Source organism: Ceratina calcarata, unplaced genomic scaffold, assembly GCF_001652005.2.
Source record: "Ceratina calcarata isolate Rehan_Ccalc_2016 unplaced genomic scaffold, ASM165200v1 scaffold351.2, whole genome shotgun sequence".
Taxonomy (NCBI): Eukaryota; Metazoa; Arthropoda; class Insecta; order Hymenoptera; family Apidae; genus Ceratina; species Ceratina calcarata.
In genome coordinates, this window is record NW_017158043.1 from 556137 (window position 1) to 572336 (window position 16200).

Below are 16200 nucleotides of genomic sequence, written 5' to 3' on the forward strand. Positions count from 1 at the left end.
TATATAAATCTCGTTTATGTTACAGATTTTGGAGAGTCGATAGATGATACTGACGAAACTATTCGAATTAAGTACCGCTAATTACGTACATAGGTTTTGTTTTATACATAACAACTGGCAATAATACATAGGACGCTTATTTTATTGTATCATAGTGAAGTATGCGATTATTTCTATACTGGTTGAAATGAAAATTGTACCATGGTATTTTTCTAGAGCCCAGTTCATGTACGCACATTGAGTAAAACTGCCCGCATCGTAAATGAAACACGGGCGATCTATTAAATTAAAATATGTTTCACTTTATTATATCACACATCCATGCATACAAATGACTTTGTTTAACAGAATCGGTAGCATTCACAAGTATCGGTATCTACTACGGCTAGACAGGTTGCACGATTGAAGAGTCTACAAAATACATATCTACATGTTGCTCGTGAAATTCTGTACTGAATCAATTCCGTTGCGATTAATTTTAGATTTAAAATAATACAAAAGTATGCAATACTTCCATACTATCTTCTTCTTTTCTAAACGTGTAAAAAACGCAGAATCTTCGGATCGTTCCGTTCGCGTTTTTCTTGTCGGGGGGAGAAAAAGAAACAACTCCTTCGTACTTTTGCGATGACAATGCATACTGCACGACATGCTCGTGTAACGTATAATTTCAACATCTCCAGTCAGTGCATCGTCGTCGTCAGTTGCCAATATTGTAACAATCTTTCACCCTTCGGTAACATCATCGAGTTAGGTCTCTCGAACGTCAACATAATATCTTTCACCTTGTTCTTTAATTCACTGTCGAATAAATGTCCTCCTGTACGTTCCAACGCCGATGCCATGTCGTATTCTACCGAAGGGAGGGGTTCACGAATAAAACGGGCGGTGCTAGCAATACTCGGCATTATGTGCCATTGTAAGGCCTTGATCTCCCAAAGGCTACTGAGGAGAGCATTGCTCGACAAAGGGTCTCGTTCTTCCATTAAGAACGGGTCCCCGGCACCGTTATTTTGCTCCGTCTCTCCTCCTTGCGGACGATCAATGAGACGTTTCAGGCCCGGATGCCTGAGCAGGAGGTTTCCAACGAAAAGCAAGATGATAAGAATATCTTCGGGCGGTGCTACGAGGGTCAAACGTGCGAGCCTTTTTGCAAAAGCCGCAACTAACGCTTCCGGTAAGTGCCTGAGAAGAAGAACAATTGAAAGTAACACGTTTGATTTGGCGGACGAACCGCGGAGATAATGCACGCTTATTTGAAATTACTTGAAGCACTTACGTTGAACTGAGGAAAAGATCGGACAAATAAAACAAGCGTGGTTTGTACTTTGTGTGAAATATTTCTGGTTCAAACATAGAATAAAGTTTGGTAAAGATATTAGGATATTCCAGGTTGTGTTTAGTAACTAGTAAAAACACACCCTGTAATGCGAGTAAGCCGATCGGCCCATCAGCATCCAAGGAATCCATAAGAAAATCTGTTAGTAAAACGGGCTTTTCTAAGTGCGGCATAACTCTTTCTAAAAGAACTATTAACAGTTTTTTGTGCGACTGCGGCGTCAATTCCCAATGCATGACGCAAGCCCAGACTTTATTCAATGCGCGTCTCGCTCCAGCTTGATCCCATACAAAACTTTTGGTAGCTAACAGGAGAGAAGAGTCAAACATATAAGAAACGAATACGAGTCGGTTCTATTGTTCGTTGAAGATTTCGAATTGAAAGACGGAAATTCTTACCTTGATGCGGCTTACACAATAAATTCTTATTCTCAGACATTTTACTTTCTGGAACAATTCATCAAAATTCGACATTAGACGTTGATCATTGAAAGTCAGCATTACGTTCAGTCGTCTCTTCGATCTGTACCTTCGATTTCCTTTGGCAGTGACAATTTGTGTATGAGTTCGAGCAGATTCTGAATATAAATTTCGTGCGGTTGTCTCTTCGGGGTAAGGGATGGAAGACATTTCCACGTATAATAAAGAGCGTCGGGGTACTCTGTAACCTCTTGAAATCTAGATATTAAATTAGTATTGTCCTCCTCCGGCGACAGCAGCTTCATCAACATAGGTTTTAATCGATGAAGAGGAAAATAGTATCCCACATTCCCGATCGGTTCCAACGGATTTCTACCTTCTTCGGCCATAAGCTTTATGGCGGTAGTCAGGGCTTGCTGTTTCACGGCAGGTCTGTACTTCTCCATCGAATCCAATATTTTCTCCCACACCTCCTCGTAACAGTTTCTCAACCACTCGATGTATCTCGCTTCGGGGCTTGGCTCTGTTTCAGAAATCTTATGGAAAAGCTGTTTCACGTGTCTTGGGGGGGGGGGGGGAGGGTTTTACAAAATAAAGGGGCAATTCAGTCTCGTCTTTACGCTGAAACTTTGTGCCCGGAAATGGTTTTCACAAAGTGCAACGTAAGAATGTGCAATTTCCATGCATAGGCTACTCGGAGCAGTCATACGTGCATCGAGAGGTATCGCCGAATAATAGAAGATGTAGAATTATACGAACATACCTGAAATGGTAAGGGATATCGTACGTTCTAAATACATGTCGCCTCTCCTTAGAACCTCGACGAATATCGTTTCTATCGTGAGAAGGCAGGACAAGGTAGATTCCTGGTGAAGAATTTCAGTAAATGAGTAACCTTTGAAGCTCGACGTATCCGTATCGGTTTTAAATGATCCTCGGACTCGTACTTACGTCCCACTGAGAAATTATATCTACTAAATTGTTCGCGTGTTTCCTAGACGTTAGAAATTCCTGTGCCTTTTGTCTTAAAAGTTTCGACGACATTTTTTGGCTGGGTGAAGCGCCGGGAAGATCTATCGCGTCCGCCATTGTCGTATGGTCGTACACGAATTCGGCAATGGCACGAGATTGTTGTAAGGTCTGTCGAGAATACGCGAACGTATCTCGTATTCGTTGCGTCCTTACTTTCCTCCGAAACCACCTTGTTCCGTAGACGTGTACTGCAGAGTCGGTCAGTGCAAGAGCGCGAGTTAAGTGTTTCTGTTTCTATCGGTTTTGAAGAAGATCGATAAGGATACTCCGTCAAGTCAATATCATCGTCCGTATCATTTGCATTGTTTGTATCTTCAGTTTTGTAACCCTGGTTATCGATATACGTGCGAAGTTGTGTTAGAATTTGGGAATTCGTTAGCTGCGAACGAGTATATCAATATTCAGTTTCACGAGCGTTCACGAGCAAAGACGCGCCGACACGCAGCCACAGCCACTGCAGCCAGTAGTAAAATTTCCGTTATCCGTCTATCGTTCTATCGACGTTAATATACATTGTGAGTACGCGTACCTATTTTCTGCTCTTCAAGTTTTCGTTCGACAGATTTTTCAATCTATTATCCGGTTCGTCACGGTCTTCAATCGATTAAGTATAATATCTTACAACCTGCGAACATTTTATTACAAATATCAATTGAACTGTAGTTAAACGCATACACTGCGTTTGTGTGTAAAATCATTAATTTGATGTTTTGATCACGTTAGAAGATGCTCGAAATAACATGTAACGATCGTCTTGGGAAAAAAGTACGAGTCAAGTGTAATCCGGACGATACGATAGGGGATTTGAAAAAATTGATAGCAGCCCAGACCGGGACGCATTGGGAAAAGATTGTCCTGAAAAAGTGGTATACTATCTTTAAGGATCACATAAAACTGCAAGACTGTATCCTTTCAAACGAAATATATTTTTACGCCGAACGACATATTTATGATATATCGATACAGCTTTTTCACTTGACTCGACGATCCAGATGAAATTCACGATGGGATGAATTTAGAACTTTATTACCAATAATTGCTGATAAGCGATCTTAGATCAGTTACAATCCTAAACATACTTAAACACTACGACAACGATAACAGCAGTAAGTGTTTCTTGATTTTCTATTTTGTATGATGTTTAAATACACGATGTACATAACAGGCGTTCAATAAACAATTGTAAATGGCAACAGCGAGAAAACAATCTTAGTTTAAATTATTGCTACTAGCTTACGTTCACAATGACTGAGCTCACCGTTTAATATTGCTATTCATTGACTAGGTGTCTTGTTGCAATTTGATACATTACTTTTTACAAATTCAATCCTCGGAAATATATTTCTCTTTACATACGTATTATTAAATATAACACTTTGTACCAATGCCTTTGTGACATCAATACGAGAGGTACTCTTCGATAGTTTCAAGTTTCTATGTACGCACAGAAGTAATAAGTAGACGGCGGATTTTTATGCGAAACAGATAGGAGTCAGTTAAGAAAATTAATTCGAACTGCAGTTCTCTTTAAACTTAAATCATTGCACCGTGCGTTTGCTATTTCTGTTTTGCACGATCTTTATCCGTCACTCGCCAGACTCGATCGTTTCGTAAATGCATTAAATCCGCGGTCTAGCAATGAGTATAATACTAAAAACAGAAATTAAGTTACATCACTTTAGGTACGTATAATGTAGTATAAAACTTACACGTTAAAAAACGAATGTGAGTATTGAAGAAAGTAACGAAAAGGAGAATGTCATAACTGAACTTATTCGTCGATGTTTAAAACTATATAAATTAATGTGGCCTAGATAATTTTTCTGTCCTGTTTACTGATAACTCAGGGTGCATTGTAACTCTACCTCTGTTGCTTAAGATGTCTCTTATATGTTGTACTATCAAATCTATCGCCACTGTAACAAAATAATACATTATATAGAAACGATCAGAGGTAAATTAAATATCGACGCGAATTCCGGTCTGTTTTATTATTACACTACTTATACAGTCTAAACAAATAGTATGCCAAATCGTACATAAGTTAAATTATAATTGTCCCGTGACACGACTCAATCGGGATCGCAATGGTTTGAGCGTTTAAAAAACGAGCATCACCGAAACGGATTAGCACCACACGGAATAATATATAATTAAATATTCTCGAACATGGCAGTATAGAAATAATGCACTGATTTCAATTAACGGTATCACATTTCGAAGAATTATGCGAACATTTTATGCTCCATGCTCTCGCTTAAATCGTTCGTTTCTTTCCCAACAAAATTTCATTTGAACAAAGTTTGTTGTTGCAATGAGGCGTAAAACATTGAATCGATCTAGAAGTAACATCGATGTATAAAAATCTAAAGTGAAAACATGCGTAATTCCGTTTAGATAAATAATAATGAATATGGATTTTTATAAATGACTATTTCTGGCTTCATTTTCATTGTAAATCAATGTATATATGTATAAATTTGAATTATTATGCAGTATTATTGGAATTATAGTATTCGGACAAACTACTCTGTATAATCATACACTATGTCCGATTCTTAGGAACAATGAAAAATGAATTATACCCGGTGAGGGGCTTGATGCCGATGCACGCAGAAGCAGTATGTTTTTGCCTGCTTATCGTTACGTATAAACGTTGTACAAATACAGTTGTATAAGTATAGAGAATAGACATGTCGTGTACTTAGAAAAAGAAAAAAGGGTTTTTTTTAAGGTTACTCGGTTCTATGTCAGTGTACGTTATATAAAAACACGGTGCTTATAAGCGAACGACTATCATGCTAAAATCATCTGCTGAGCATGTCGGATGATGTCGAGGAACGCCTATGTTGATGGGTGTATGGATGCTGCCCGGATGAGTTTTCAGCCTTTTTCAAACGCAAAATGTCCCAGATGTGGTGCACTATAAGGTCTATTGCCACTGCAAACATACAACAACCAAACCATGTACGTTTTTATATGACCTTCGTCTTGCACTAACTTAAAAGACAGCTTTTCACAGACTTTACATACCAGGCAGCACCCATGATCGCTATGTAGTATACACGTTTAATTATGAAGGACACAATTTTAAGCTGCCTTATCATTCCAAATCTGCACCTAAGCCCCGCCGGGACGTACGCGACATTTCAACGACAGCCGGAACGAACCGTTCTTGCGACTATTTCTATTACTAATTAGGTGCAGACTTGAGACGAATGAATCCTAGTTACGATGCAATGTGAATTAATTATTATGATCGAATCAACAGTGCCCGTTATACGTTCGATATAAAACGGTATCAAAATCTAATTAATTCACGTGTCGGTAAATTGTGTATAACTGCTGTATGCACAGTAATCCTATGATTTACCTGTATTGTCGGCACCCCTTGGTATAATGACGTCAGCGAATTTCTTAGTAGGAAGACAGAATTCTTCGAAGGCAGGCTTTACAAAATTCATGTACTGATTCAGCACATAATCTAAATCCCTCCCTCTCTCTTTTATGTCTCTCGGTACTGTAAAAACAATGGTATATAGAAAACGGAAAGGGGAAATTAACAGTGCTCGACAAATACCTCTTCTAGCTAGTCTTGTGTCCGAGTCTGTGTCGACGAACAGTTTCATATGAAACAGATCGCGTATTTTGGGAAAATAAAATACTAAAATGCCTTCGAACAAAACTACGTCGGCAGGATAAATTGTCGTGACCTGGTCTTTCATCCTGCAATTCCCAACGACGACATTAGATGCATAATTGTGAAGCGTCGAATGGATCGCAATAGTGGTAAATACTCACAGACTGTTTGTCCTGTAATCATAGGCTGGTATCTCGCATTTCACTCCGGCTAGTATGTCTTGCAACGTTTGAAGTATCTTGTCATTGTCGAACGCGTCGGGATGATCGAAATTATATTGACCTCTCTCCGCCTTCAGTTTCTCGGCCGGTGTTAAGTCCCGGTAAAAACTGTCTTGCGAAATACAAACTACTTGCCGCTGCATGTGATCCATGTCTACTTGTCCCAGTTTCTCCATTATGCGTTTACATACCGTCGACTGAAACGTTGAACAAAATACTTAAATTTCGATTGAACGATTCGTGTAGCCGGGTGAAGATTACAAATGCATCTTGTACAGAACGATGAACATAGAATCGAAGTAAAACGAAAGCCGGGGAAGGGTCACCTGCTACTCACCTTCCCGCTGGCGGTACCACCCGAGACACCGATCAAGAAAGGTGTCTTGCTGTCCAAACCGTTCAACTTTCCACTGATACCGAAAGACATTTTCCGCGGGGTAACAATGTTCATCGACATGTCTGCCATTGTCGAACGTTTGTACGAATTTGTCGAGGTGACACGAGGCGAACGAACACCGACTTTGAGGGACGATGCCGCGAGCTCAATTTTACGTACGACACGATTGATTCCAGCAGCAGGTTTGCCGATAGAAATGCAGACACGTAAATTACTGTAAATCATTAGACGTAAACGCGTGCGCGTACTCGCCGACGATATTTATGGAACACGCTGACACTTACTCTCCACAGCGCCGTGCGTCGAGGAATAGCGAAAACGTTTGCCAACGCTTGTTCACGCCGGCGGCAGCGGGATTCAGCGGCGGGATATCGCACGCACGAGATGCAAGGTCGAAGTTTTTTACAGCTCCATGCACGCCGCATCCACCGTTTTTCTACTTTTCTTGCAACGTGTGCGAACGTTTATATAATAAAAGATAGCCCAGTTTTGTTGTACAGCAGGAAAATGTCGAATACGTCTGTGAAACGATGCGTTCACACGACGGACAGATACGAGGTAACATCGTATGTTTATTGGGGTTCAAAGTTCATAGATTTTTTGTATGATCATGGAAAGAGCACTCGATAAGATTTCCTGTTATAACGATCTCTATAAGGTATAAGGATTATTGGGTCACGCGTTAAACGGATAAATTGAATACATTTGTACTTATATTTTTTTGCAGACTGCCGTGAAAACGTTGTATAAATTACTGTCTAATAGGGATTATTTAAACTCGGCAACGAAAGACAAGTCTCAAGCACGTAGTCCGCTTAAATTCCTCGATACGGTAAAATATTTAGTAAGGTAAAAATTTCTTGTACACTGATATTGTTCGTTGGACATGGAAATGATCTGGTGCATGTGTCGTTCGTAGGTCTGGTGTTACACTCGAAAGATTAGATTCATTGTCAGTCATACACGTGGCAGGTACGAAAGGGAAAGGTTCCACTTGTGCTTATACAGAGTCTATCTTACGTGAACATAACTTTAAGACTGGATTCTTTAGTTCTCCGCATTTGGTCACTGTAAGGGAACGCATAAGAATAAATGGACGTCCAATAAGTGAGTCGCTTTTCGCTGAATATTTCTGGAAAGTATACAGAAAGCTAGAGGATGCAAAGGAACACGAATGCGATATGCCTATGTATTTTAAATTCCTCACGATTCTCATGTTCAACATTTTCTTGGACGAGAACGTCGACGTCGCTATAATCGAGGTCGGGATCGGTGGTTTATACGACAGTACGAATGTAGTAAGAAACCCTGTATGCGTAGGTATAACTAGTTTGGCACTGGAACATACCAATTTACTAGGCGATACTATCGAAGACATAGCTTACCAGAAATCAGGCATTTTTAAACCCGGGACCGTCGCATTCTCCGTTCCGCAGTCGCCGCAAGCAATGCGCGTATTAGAAAGACGAGCGATCGAACTAAAATGTAAATTACACGTCGTTCCGCGGTTCGACGAGTATAAATGGGAGAATCTTACGCCCGTTCACGAAGTGAGAAATATGACGAGGCAACAGAACGCGTCTTTGGCTATTCAGATAGCTACCGAATGGATATCGTCCAACAGAAATAAATTTTCGACCGTAGCACGTAACGTTGTGAACGACGGTTCTTACGATACGGTTACGAACTCTCAAGTAACTGTGTCCACGGACAAGATCGCGATAGGATTAGCTGGCTGTAAATGGCCAGGTCGGATGCAATACATGAGAAGTAGCCTCGGGAATTTTTTCTTAGACGGTGCGCACACGATCGAAAGTATGAAATGTTGCATTTCTTGGTTCACTGATCTTAGCGGTAAAAATGGGAGAAGACTGTTAATCTTCAATACGTCTGGCACCCGAGACCCGACTATTCTATTGTCGCTGTTAAAGCCTCTACGTTTTCACAAGGCGTATTTCGTGCCTAACTTTGCTGGGATTCAAAGTTTAGACGACGACATGAATTACGTCGCGTCGGATGAACAAATAGTGAAATGCGAAGTGAACGCGAGAGTATGGGGTACGAATTCTGTCGTCGCGCGCGACGTTCTTCAAGTTTTCCAGTATATAAAAAACGGAACAGAGTCGGAGAGTAGTTACGAGAACGGTGAAAGGTATCAGATACTCGTCACGGGGTCGCTACATTTGATAGGCGCGGTCCTTGCCGTTTTAGATCCGCATTTGTCGATGAAAACGCAATACTAACGAAAGATCGCGTGGTACGTTCGTGTAACTTACAACGAGAGCATTTTTTATACAAACAATAGAATCGTATATTTAGTAACTGTAATAACAACCGTATCGGTTTCTAACAATACAGTGATCAGATACTTAGCGTCGTCTCGAAGACAATACCGAAGTGTAGATACATCTTCATAAACAATTTGTACTTCAGTATAAATATATTTTTCCATAAAACTAGTTGTTATAATAATTTGTACATGACAAGTGAGTTACACGACTGTTGTCACGTATCCGTGCGAGCACCGGAAACATGTGATGTTAAAATAAGAATGAAACGAAACGTTTAAAACATTTTGCTATGATAATCTAGCTCTGATTCTGCTTCCGTGTCAGATAAACTCAAAGAAACGCCAGTTCTCCGTCGTAGACGACTTTCATCGGGACTCTGAAACGCATAAAAATATACTTTTGTTTTGCACTTTACTAGAACGAGAAACATTTCGTGTTCGTCTCATTGAACGAACGGCGTCCGTCGAGCGAATGAAAGTGCCATCGTTCAAATTGGAGGTATGCGAGCAATTGAGAGTAGAATCGAAAGTAAATGTAAAATAAATAACAATACCTGATCAAGAATACCGGCAGTGGGTTCAGAGGCATAACCTACTTCTTGTGCGTCTTCTTCCAAGTCTGCTTCGTACTCCTCCATCTCATCCGTGTCGGAATCGATCTCCAGGTCAACGTATCTGTTCCCGCTAGAGACTTTGCACACCATCTGCGCCAAATCCGTGAACGTGTACGAGGGCACGGTCTGTTGATTCGCAGCCTGGTGCTTGGCCCGCAACGCGCGAGCATTCTCTCTGTCAGCATTGAAACGCGGCAACACTCCGGCTTTCAATTGCCCCTCGAAATAAGTCTTCCCTGGAATCAGTACCGGGTTCAACGGTCTATGCACAGTCAGAGAGTTCGAATCATAAATAAAGATCGACTTGCCATGCTGATATCCGACGTCCTTGATCTCATCGAAATTAGTGAATTGAAGAGTTTTATATTTATCGATCGGTGGCCTGATGTACTCGCAGTAATCTGAATTCTTCACTTCCTCCAACTGTCGTACGCAACTTACGTACGCCAGCCTGGATTGTATGTCCGGTAAATTTGGAACTTTGACGGGAGTCGCGAACGGATTCCATCGTTTCCACAGTAACCACCAGCCGGACAATGAATCTCCATAATTCGTTAAATCCGTGTCGTCTTGCGACCCGACGTCGATGGCCAAGATGTGATGCGCTCCTTGCCTCAACATTTCGTCAGCTTAAACAAACAGATCGTACAGCCGTATACGTTGAATGTTATTCGTGGCAAACGAAACAACGTTTCTATGAGAAAAATAAACAGTACAGGTTTAAGGTACCTGGAACGTTATTAACATAACACCCATCGACCAAAAGATGCCCGTCAAGAGGGTCGCAAATAGGAGGAAAGACCCCCGCAATGGTCATACTGGCTCGAATGTATCTCCATAGCAAACCTGAGTTCACTTAGCTATTCAGAATTTGACAAATGCATCTTTCATCAACGGGAGTGAGCTTTACAATGCGCTTGTTGACAAATCTTGTATCAGTGAACGTTCTCGTCCGCTGATACGACATTGTTTCTCGAGTGATTTGATAAAATTAAAGAAAAAAAGATTACAATACGGACGATACTTCGATTCGAGAGCGTTCGTGCGTTCGACTCGAAGTACTTTTCATAGAACCACGCGTGACACACAATCAGACGCACTTGTTTTAACGTGACGCTCAAGTTACCTGGAAGGTTATTGACGTACCCGCCGTCGAGCAGGAGATGGCCATCGACCGGGTCACACATGGGTGGCATATAACCAGACAAAGACATCGAAGCTCGAATGTACCGCCACAGCGATCCTAAACACGACGAATTAAGTCTTTAAATATACATCTATCTCGTAAATTTCGTACGCTTTATTTCCTCGCTATACTTCTTTACAAGTGCACGATGTACGTTACGTTTCCGAAGGGGAAATTGTATGTACGGTGAACGATACGAAACGGAGAGTACGTCATTACCCAGGAAGCTCACTCCCGCTGTTCGAAAGCTTTCGCGCATACTCTCTCTCTCTACATACATGCTCATTTGAATTAGAGTAAAAAAGTAAAAATATATTTTTGAACTAGAAACGTGTCTATAAGTTCTACAAGTTTCACCAAAACAGCGAGAGAGTTTCCAGTTAATTAACTAGCTCGACTTTGTACCTTACGCAGAATTTGATCAAAGAGAAACTGGAAACTGTCAATGCTTCGATAAGTATTGTATTTTTTCCTTTGTATACAGACCGTGTGTATGCGTACGCATACAAGAATCGGTGATGTCTGTAGTTATCGTGAAGTACGGTAACCACAAGTCTTCTATGTACGTCTCTCCAAACGTTGCGAGAATCGTGTTATTGAAATCTTTTCCCGAGAACATCGAAGTCACTGGATACGTTAAGTCCATTATTTGCCTCCACCATTGGGTCATTTTCTGTCCGGGAAAATACATGAATGACGGTAACGTAGCAAACCACGGTGTCGATTGAAATATTTACTTTGGACCATTCGCGAGCTTTCTGCGTCGTAGTCGTTATATTTTTCTCCATACACCACAAAGCGCCCATAAATGCTCCGATGCTAACTCCACCGACCATGTCTATAGGAATACCAGCCTCCATAATCGCCTTGAGCATACCCACGTGGGCTGCTCCCCTAGCTCCTCCACCTCCAAGTACAAGTCCGACCGAGGTGCCGGTCAACCAACGAGCAAGCCTGCTGAAGTCGCTGTGCACGTTTGGCTCGGACATCAAGACTTTGGAATACAACTCGTTCTGTAAAACAAGGGATCACGCTCTTAACGTGTTCTCGTTCAACGAGGGAACTTCCGGGATCTTACAATTCTATACTGAGATCTCCTCGTAAACATCCGTTTCGGGCATTGAATATGATGATGACTAGAAACCCAAGATCTCATGTTCAGCCACTGTACAGTGTTCGTAGGCCGTTGTCCGCCTTGTTCCCTGTGCAGAAGCACTAACTCCTTTTGCGTCCTCATTACTAACCGTTCGACCTCGCGTTCCGTCCTGCCTATCGAAGGAGGTTTGTCTCCTAAACCCACGATAAGAATGCAGTCGGCTTGCCGAACGCAGCGTTGAGTCCACAACGTGTACGTTGGATCGCATTGATACAACGAGATACGGTGTTGGTCCTCTTGCTGCGCGAGCCACGACGTCAAGCGGTATTCGTTCGCGGGTTCCATCGTAGTGCTACCTAATGTCTATTCGTCATAAAGGGAAATATATGCTTAGTATAATTTGATCGTTGGTGATTGAAAATTGAAAGACCGTTCGTCGGCAATAATTGCGTACCTTTCGCACGACGTCGGATGTAAGCCGTAAGCATGGCCCGATTGCACACAACGAATGATAAAGCTCATACGTGAATGCTGTCAGTGGGACATCGTCCGATACCGGGACTATCGCAACGGTCGAGAAGTTCACTTGAGCCGGTCGTGCGTCAACCGTCGCGGCAGCTCGTCTACGTAAAAAGAATTGTGCAATGTAAGTCGAACCGGGAGAAAACCGAAGAGAGCAGTCACATCGGCTGTTGATAAAATGTTTCAGTTCGCGTACTGTTTATCGTTACTGCTATTCTTCGTGTGCGCTTGCTGCCAGGTGCCGAGTATACGGTGTCCCAATAAATTAATAAGCCTCGTAACCACTATCGGGTACCGAAGTTTTATAACGTTAAACAGACCCTCGGGAAGCTTTGCTAGTTCGGAGTCGCGTACTGCCATGACCGTTGTCGACCGTGGTGTCTGCGTGACCATTTCCACGATTCCCACCAGATCGCCCTTCCCGTACTCCGCCACGAGTTCCTTCTTCCCGTTTTCATACGTGATCACGGACCGAAGTCGGCCGCTTAATACGATGAACGTCGAGTCTGACTCGTCCCCTTGTCGATACACTGCTCTTCCACTTTCGAGGAACAGCCAGTCGAGAGCAAAATCGACCTTGCGAGAAAAGTAGAATGATCCATCGGTACCGATCGGACAATAGGATGAACCGTCAAGTATCTATACCTGTCTCACGAAAGGACTCAGTCTTCGAACGACCGAATGCGCGACGTGCAACACGACGGTAGGCTGTTCGCACATGACAGCGAAAAATGTTGGCTTACTGAGAAGCGCTATACGACTAGAATGTTTCGCCCGAATGGTATAGAAAGAAGGTTCGCCGGTTAACACAGCTAGACCACCGACGATTTCACCTTGATGAGCGGTAAACATGTGAACTTCTTGCCCCGCGTCTCTACCTTCGGAAACGCGTTGACTGACTGACAACGAACCAGACACGACGTAGACGAGTGCGACATCCTGAAAGGAGCGTTAACGGGTACAAAGAAATTGGAAACTCTTACGAACGATGCCTACGAGTGTCAAAGAGATCCTCACCTTGTGGGACTCCTCTTTCATTAAATAAGTTCCGGCTGGTGCTTCTCTGATCTGAACTTTCCCATCCTTGAGTATCGAATCGTCTTCTAAGCCGAGCTCTCGGACGAATGCTTCCGTAGCGATCTGCACGAGCTGTACTTCGTCCAGCGGTTGCTGCACTGGTTCAACGGTGGTGATAGATCGTTTCTTAGCTGGTTGCGAATTTCCCGTGTGCACCACGTCCGGTTGCGATCCTTGCTGCGACCCTTGCTGCGGCGTCAAAGGCGAAGAATTTGTCCAATGAGAATCACATTCCGGTACCATGTCAGCTGCGTTTTGACCTGATTGCGGACTTAAGTTTTGATTTTTCCAATCAAGATTAGTTCTCGGCCTATCGTGAACCAAACGTTAATAAAAGCGTAGTTTTCATTGCAAGCCATTCCTCTGGGACTTACCGTCGACTTATGACGATCGGTACGCTCTGATGACTAGAAACCGAAGAATTATCACGGTAGGACGCTTCACCTGCGTCGTGATCCGATAAACCGGCTGCAGACGCATTGAACTGGTTCTCCGTGTTCTGCGTAGAAAAATTTTCTTTGGTTCTCGACCTGACTGGCGATCCAGAGAATGGACTCTGCTTCTTTTTGTGCGACCCTTGATTGACTAATTCGGCGGACAGTCCGAGATACTGATGCAGAGCAGTGAAAGTGACTCTTTGAAGACGGACCATAATGACCTGGATAACTCGAACGAACGCATCGGGATGATCTTGGAAAACCTGCAGAGATACACGAAGCGTGGTGTGTTAGGAACGAGAATTTATTTGTTTCGGTTCGGCGTAGAAGTCGCACCTCTTGAAAGGCCTTCATCGGTAATTTGACCACGATGGAATCTTCGACAGTTCTGGCAGACACTGTTTTGTAGGTACTTGTATGCCCAGTAAGTACATCCGTGAAGCTTAGAAGACTAGTTACCGATTCGCCGGTTTTCACTAATTTCAAGGATATCTGAGAGCCATCGGGTCCCGTGATGTAAACGTTGACCAAGCCTTGTTGCACAATGAACAAATTCTCGTCCGGGTCTCCGATCTTGAACAGAGTGCTCCCAGCTGGGAGGTTCACAATTTCGGTGTGCTTGCACAATTTTAGAAATACAGGTTTCTCAAAGTGGCCGAACACCCTGATGCTTTGTAACATGTACAGAGCATCGGGCGGTACTTTGTCTCCGGGGCGTAGGTCTTCTTCTAAGTATTCAGCAGGTGGTTCTAGAACCTGTTCGAGTGTCAATCGCAATCGTTACAAGGAAATGTGCTAACGAGCAAACGTAAAAAGAAGTGAATTAAAATCTGTATACTTTTAATTGCTGCGGCTGAGTCTCTTTCTTAAGTTGTAAGAGTCTTCGTGCAAATCTCATAACAGCCTTTCTTTTTTTTCCTTGCCCAGTTGCGTGTACTTGGCCACTGATCGACTTTACCTTGCGCAACATCTTTCTCCCGTAGAAGAGCACCTTGTCTCTTTTCCTGAATCTGGGCTTGCCCGTGCCTACTCCGACGAACTCTTTCACCTCTGGTAAAAATTCTTTGTTCTTCCATTTTCTTAATATAGCAATAGATACAATTAATAAAACGACGAGACTCGATATTATGATCGTAAATACGATCTTGGATATTTGGTATTGTTCAATTAATCTGCCAATGAATCTTGAGAAAATGTAAGAGCCCAATTTTTCATTACATTTATTAAACAACTCCACTACCTGTAAAGAACAGCAATAAATTAGCTCGATAGTAATTGTCATTGTTCGAGAATATTTGTTATATTCGATTTCATTGGCATGAATGAATTATCAATGAAAATTGGATTGTCCGTGTTTCGATCAAATTATATACAGAAATATGTAAGTATGCAATGAAACAAACCTCCATAGCGAGTATTCGTTCCTTCCATTAGCGTGTAATAAATTTGCTTAACGAAGATTCACATCAAAAGCTCACGAGCAATGGATGCTGGAAACACGATGTAAACGAATTGAAAAGATGTACTTGCTCGAATGCAAAAAGTTACTTGTCTACACTGAACTAATGACCTTTGATACTCCGCTCGAGTCATCCACCGCCATTTTAGTCGCACTCACAACTCAATTTTCAAGCTTGCAACTTGCGAATCAATTATCCTATGTATTTGCATTTGCACTTAAATTTGTATTTATACGTATGTAACATTTAACAGCGACAGTTTTAAATACTTGTTAGTATTTTAGCGACTGCCGAAGTTTATTTTAATACATGTTACTGCATACATATCTGCCTTTGCCAATTCGAATGTTCAATGATAATAATAATGTTCTGGATTTTGAGTGAAAATTTCGATACGAGCTACAAAATTATCATTTATAAAAATTATTTATTTATTAATCCGATTTCGAGCCAACGTCGTCTAAACGTAG

General features: G+C 42.0%; 6 protein-coding genes across 20 annotated transcripts in view; 3 read left to right on the top strand and 3 right to left on the bottom strand.

Annotated features, from left to right (window-relative positions):
- The window catches only part of Mps1 (dual specificity protein kinase monopolar spindle 1), a 4183-nt gene extending 3897 nt beyond the window's left edge, over positions 1-286 (top strand). Inside the window, exon 5 of the mRNA XM_018025238.2 lies at positions 26-286. Coding sequence (XP_017880727.1) covers positions 26-43 — 18 coding nt within the window. The 3' untranslated portion in view covers positions 44-286. The remainder of the gene's footprint in view (positions 1-25) is intronic.
- On the bottom strand, positions 282-2868 carry LOC108625338 (nucleolar complex protein 4 homolog). 2 transcript variants are annotated; one of them, XM_018025267.2, is made up of 7 exons: positions 2710-2868; positions 2522-2624; positions 1868-2281; positions 1738-1785; positions 1422-1643; positions 1280-1343; positions 282-1185 (listed from the first exon to the last, which is right to left on the bottom strand). In XM_018025267.2, exons 1-7 carry the CDS (start codon positions 2845-2847, stop codon positions 684-686), a joined length of 1491 nt encoding a protein of 496 aa, XP_017880756.1. In that variant the 5' UTR covers positions 2848-2868; the 3' UTR covers positions 282-683. The 2 variants fall into 2 exon arrangements, with proteins under 2 accessions (XP_017880756.1, XP_017880755.1); XM_018025266.2 differs by having other exon boundaries at positions 1280-1643.
- Positions 2372-3983, top strand: ubl (Ubiquitin-like protein 5). 5 transcript variants are annotated; one of them, XM_026813879.1, is made up of 3 exons: positions 2372-2529; positions 3514-3694; positions 3783-3983. In XM_026813879.1, the coding sequence occupies exons 1-3, from the start codon at positions 2527-2529 to the stop codon at positions 3824-3826; spliced, it is 228 nt and encodes a 75-aa protein (XP_026669680.1). In that variant the 5' UTR covers positions 2372-2526; the 3' UTR covers positions 3827-3983. The 5 variants fall into 5 exon arrangements, with proteins under 5 accessions (XP_026669680.1, XP_017880783.1, XP_017880784.1 ...); XM_018025294.2 differs by lacking the exon at positions 2372-2529 and adding an exon at positions 3213-3305; XM_018025295.2 differs by lacking the exon at positions 2372-2529 and adding an exon at positions 3214-3305 and having other exon boundaries at positions 3517-3694.
- Positions 3333-7371, bottom strand: Uck (Uridine-cytidine kinase). 5 transcript variants are annotated; one of them, XR_003389236.1, is made up of 6 exons: positions 6989-7371; positions 6592-6848; positions 6371-6516; positions 6164-6310; positions 5824-6015; positions 5642-5731 (listed from the first exon to the last, which is right to left on the bottom strand). XR_003389236.1 is itself a non-coding variant. In XM_018025273.2 (5 exons), exons 1-5 carry the CDS (start codon positions 7271-7273, stop codon positions 3387-3389), a joined length of 864 nt encoding a protein of 287 aa, XP_017880762.1. In that variant the 5' UTR covers positions 7274-7371; the 3' UTR covers positions 3333-3386. The 5 variants fall into 5 exon arrangements, 4 of the variants coding, with proteins under 4 accessions (XP_017880762.1, XP_017880761.1, XP_017880760.1 ...); XM_018025273.2 differs by lacking the exons at positions 5642-5731; positions 5824-6015 and adding an exon at positions 3333-3415; XM_018025272.2 differs by lacking the exons at positions 5642-5731; positions 5824-6015 and adding an exon at positions 3801-4706 and having other exon boundaries at positions 6989-7370.
- Positions 7322-9377, top strand: Fpgs1 (Folylpolyglutamate synthase 1). Of its 2 annotated transcripts, none has more exons than XM_018025258.2 (3): positions 7322-7706; positions 7776-7897; positions 7968-9377. In XM_018025258.2, exons 1-3 carry the CDS (start codon positions 7653-7655, stop codon positions 9289-9291), a joined length of 1500 nt encoding a protein of 499 aa, XP_017880747.1. In that variant the 5' UTR covers positions 7322-7652; the 3' UTR covers positions 9292-9377. The 2 variants fall into 2 exon arrangements, with proteins under 2 accessions (XP_017880747.1, XP_017880746.1); XM_018025257.2 differs by having other exon boundaries at positions 7322-7606.
- Positions 9378-9473: 96 nt separating this feature from the next.
- Positions 9474-15909, bottom strand: sws (patatin like phospholipase domain containing sws). 5 transcript variants are annotated; one of them, XM_026813847.1, is made up of 16 exons: positions 15674-15909; positions 15109-15510; positions 14607-15026; positions 14208-14533; positions 13774-14104; positions 13402-13695; positions 12953-13332; positions 12689-12857; positions 12217-12597; positions 11876-12151; positions 11625-11811; positions 11079-11195; positions 10682-10798; positions 10261-10581; positions 9893-10188; positions 9474-9715 (listed from the first exon to the last, which is right to left on the bottom strand). In XM_026813847.1, the coding sequence occupies exons 1-16, from the start codon at positions 15677-15679 to the stop codon at positions 9614-9616; spliced, it is 4125 nt and encodes a 1374-aa protein (XP_026669648.1). In that variant the 5' UTR covers positions 15680-15909; the 3' UTR covers positions 9474-9613. The 5 variants fall into 5 exon arrangements, with proteins under 5 accessions (XP_026669648.1, XP_026669647.1, XP_017880716.1 ...); XM_026813846.1 differs by having other exon boundaries at positions 13774-14143; XM_018025227.2 differs by lacking the exon at positions 11079-11195 and having other exon boundaries at positions 13774-14143.
- Positions 15910-16200: the final 291 nt, after the last annotated feature.

Bases quoted from the DNA above. Each gene is read 5' to 3' on its own strand.
- ubl (XM_026813879.1), top strand. The intron at 3,695-3,782 runs GTATCCTTTCAA...TCGACGATCCAG, and splicing joins TCACATAAAACTGCAAGACT to ATGAAATTCACGATGGGATG.
- LOC108625338 (XM_018025266.2), bottom strand. From the start codon at position 2,847: ATGGCGGACGCGATAGATCTTCCCGGCGCTTCACCCAGCCAAAAAATG. The intron at 1,644-1,737 runs GTAAGAATTTCC...CTCTCCTGTTAG, and splicing joins ATTGTGTAAGCCGCATCAAG to CTACCAAAAGTTTTGTATGG. The intron at 1,186-1,279 runs GTAAGTGCTTCA...TCTTCTTCTCAG, and splicing joins GATCTTTTCCTCAGTTCAAC to GCACTTACCGGAAGCGTTAG.
- Uck (XM_018025271.2), bottom strand. From the start codon at position 7,273: ATGATTTACAGTAATTTACGTGTCTGCATTTCTATCGGCAAACCTGCT. The intron at 6,311-6,370 runs GTATTTGTCGAG...TTGTTTTTACAG, and splicing joins CACAAGACTAGCTAGAAGAG to TACCGAGAGACATAAAAGAG. The intron at 5,732-6,163 runs GTAAATCATAGG...GTATGTTTGCAG, and splicing joins AAGGGGTGCCGACAATACAG to TGGCAATAGACCTTATAGTG.
- Fpgs1 (XM_018025257.2), top strand. From the start codon at position 7,433: ATGCAAGGTCGAAGTTTTTTACAGCTCCATGCACGCCGCATCCACCGT. The intron at 7,607-7,775 runs GTAACATCGTAT...ATTTTTTTGCAG, and splicing joins ACACGACGGACAGATACGAG to ACTGCCGTGAAAACGTTGTA. The intron at 7,898-7,967 runs GTAAAAATTTCT...TGTCGTTCGTAG, and splicing joins ACGGTAAAATATTTAGTAAG to GTCTGGTGTTACACTCGAAA.
- sws (XM_026813846.1), bottom strand. The intron at 15,027-15,108 runs GTATACAGATTT...ACACTCGAACAG, and splicing joins CTCAGCCGCAGCAATTAAAA to GTTCTAGAACCACCTGCTGA. The intron at 10,189-10,260 runs GCAAGTCGATCT...TACTGATTCCAG, and splicing joins GGACGTCGGATATCAGCATG to GGAAGACTTATTTCGAGGGG.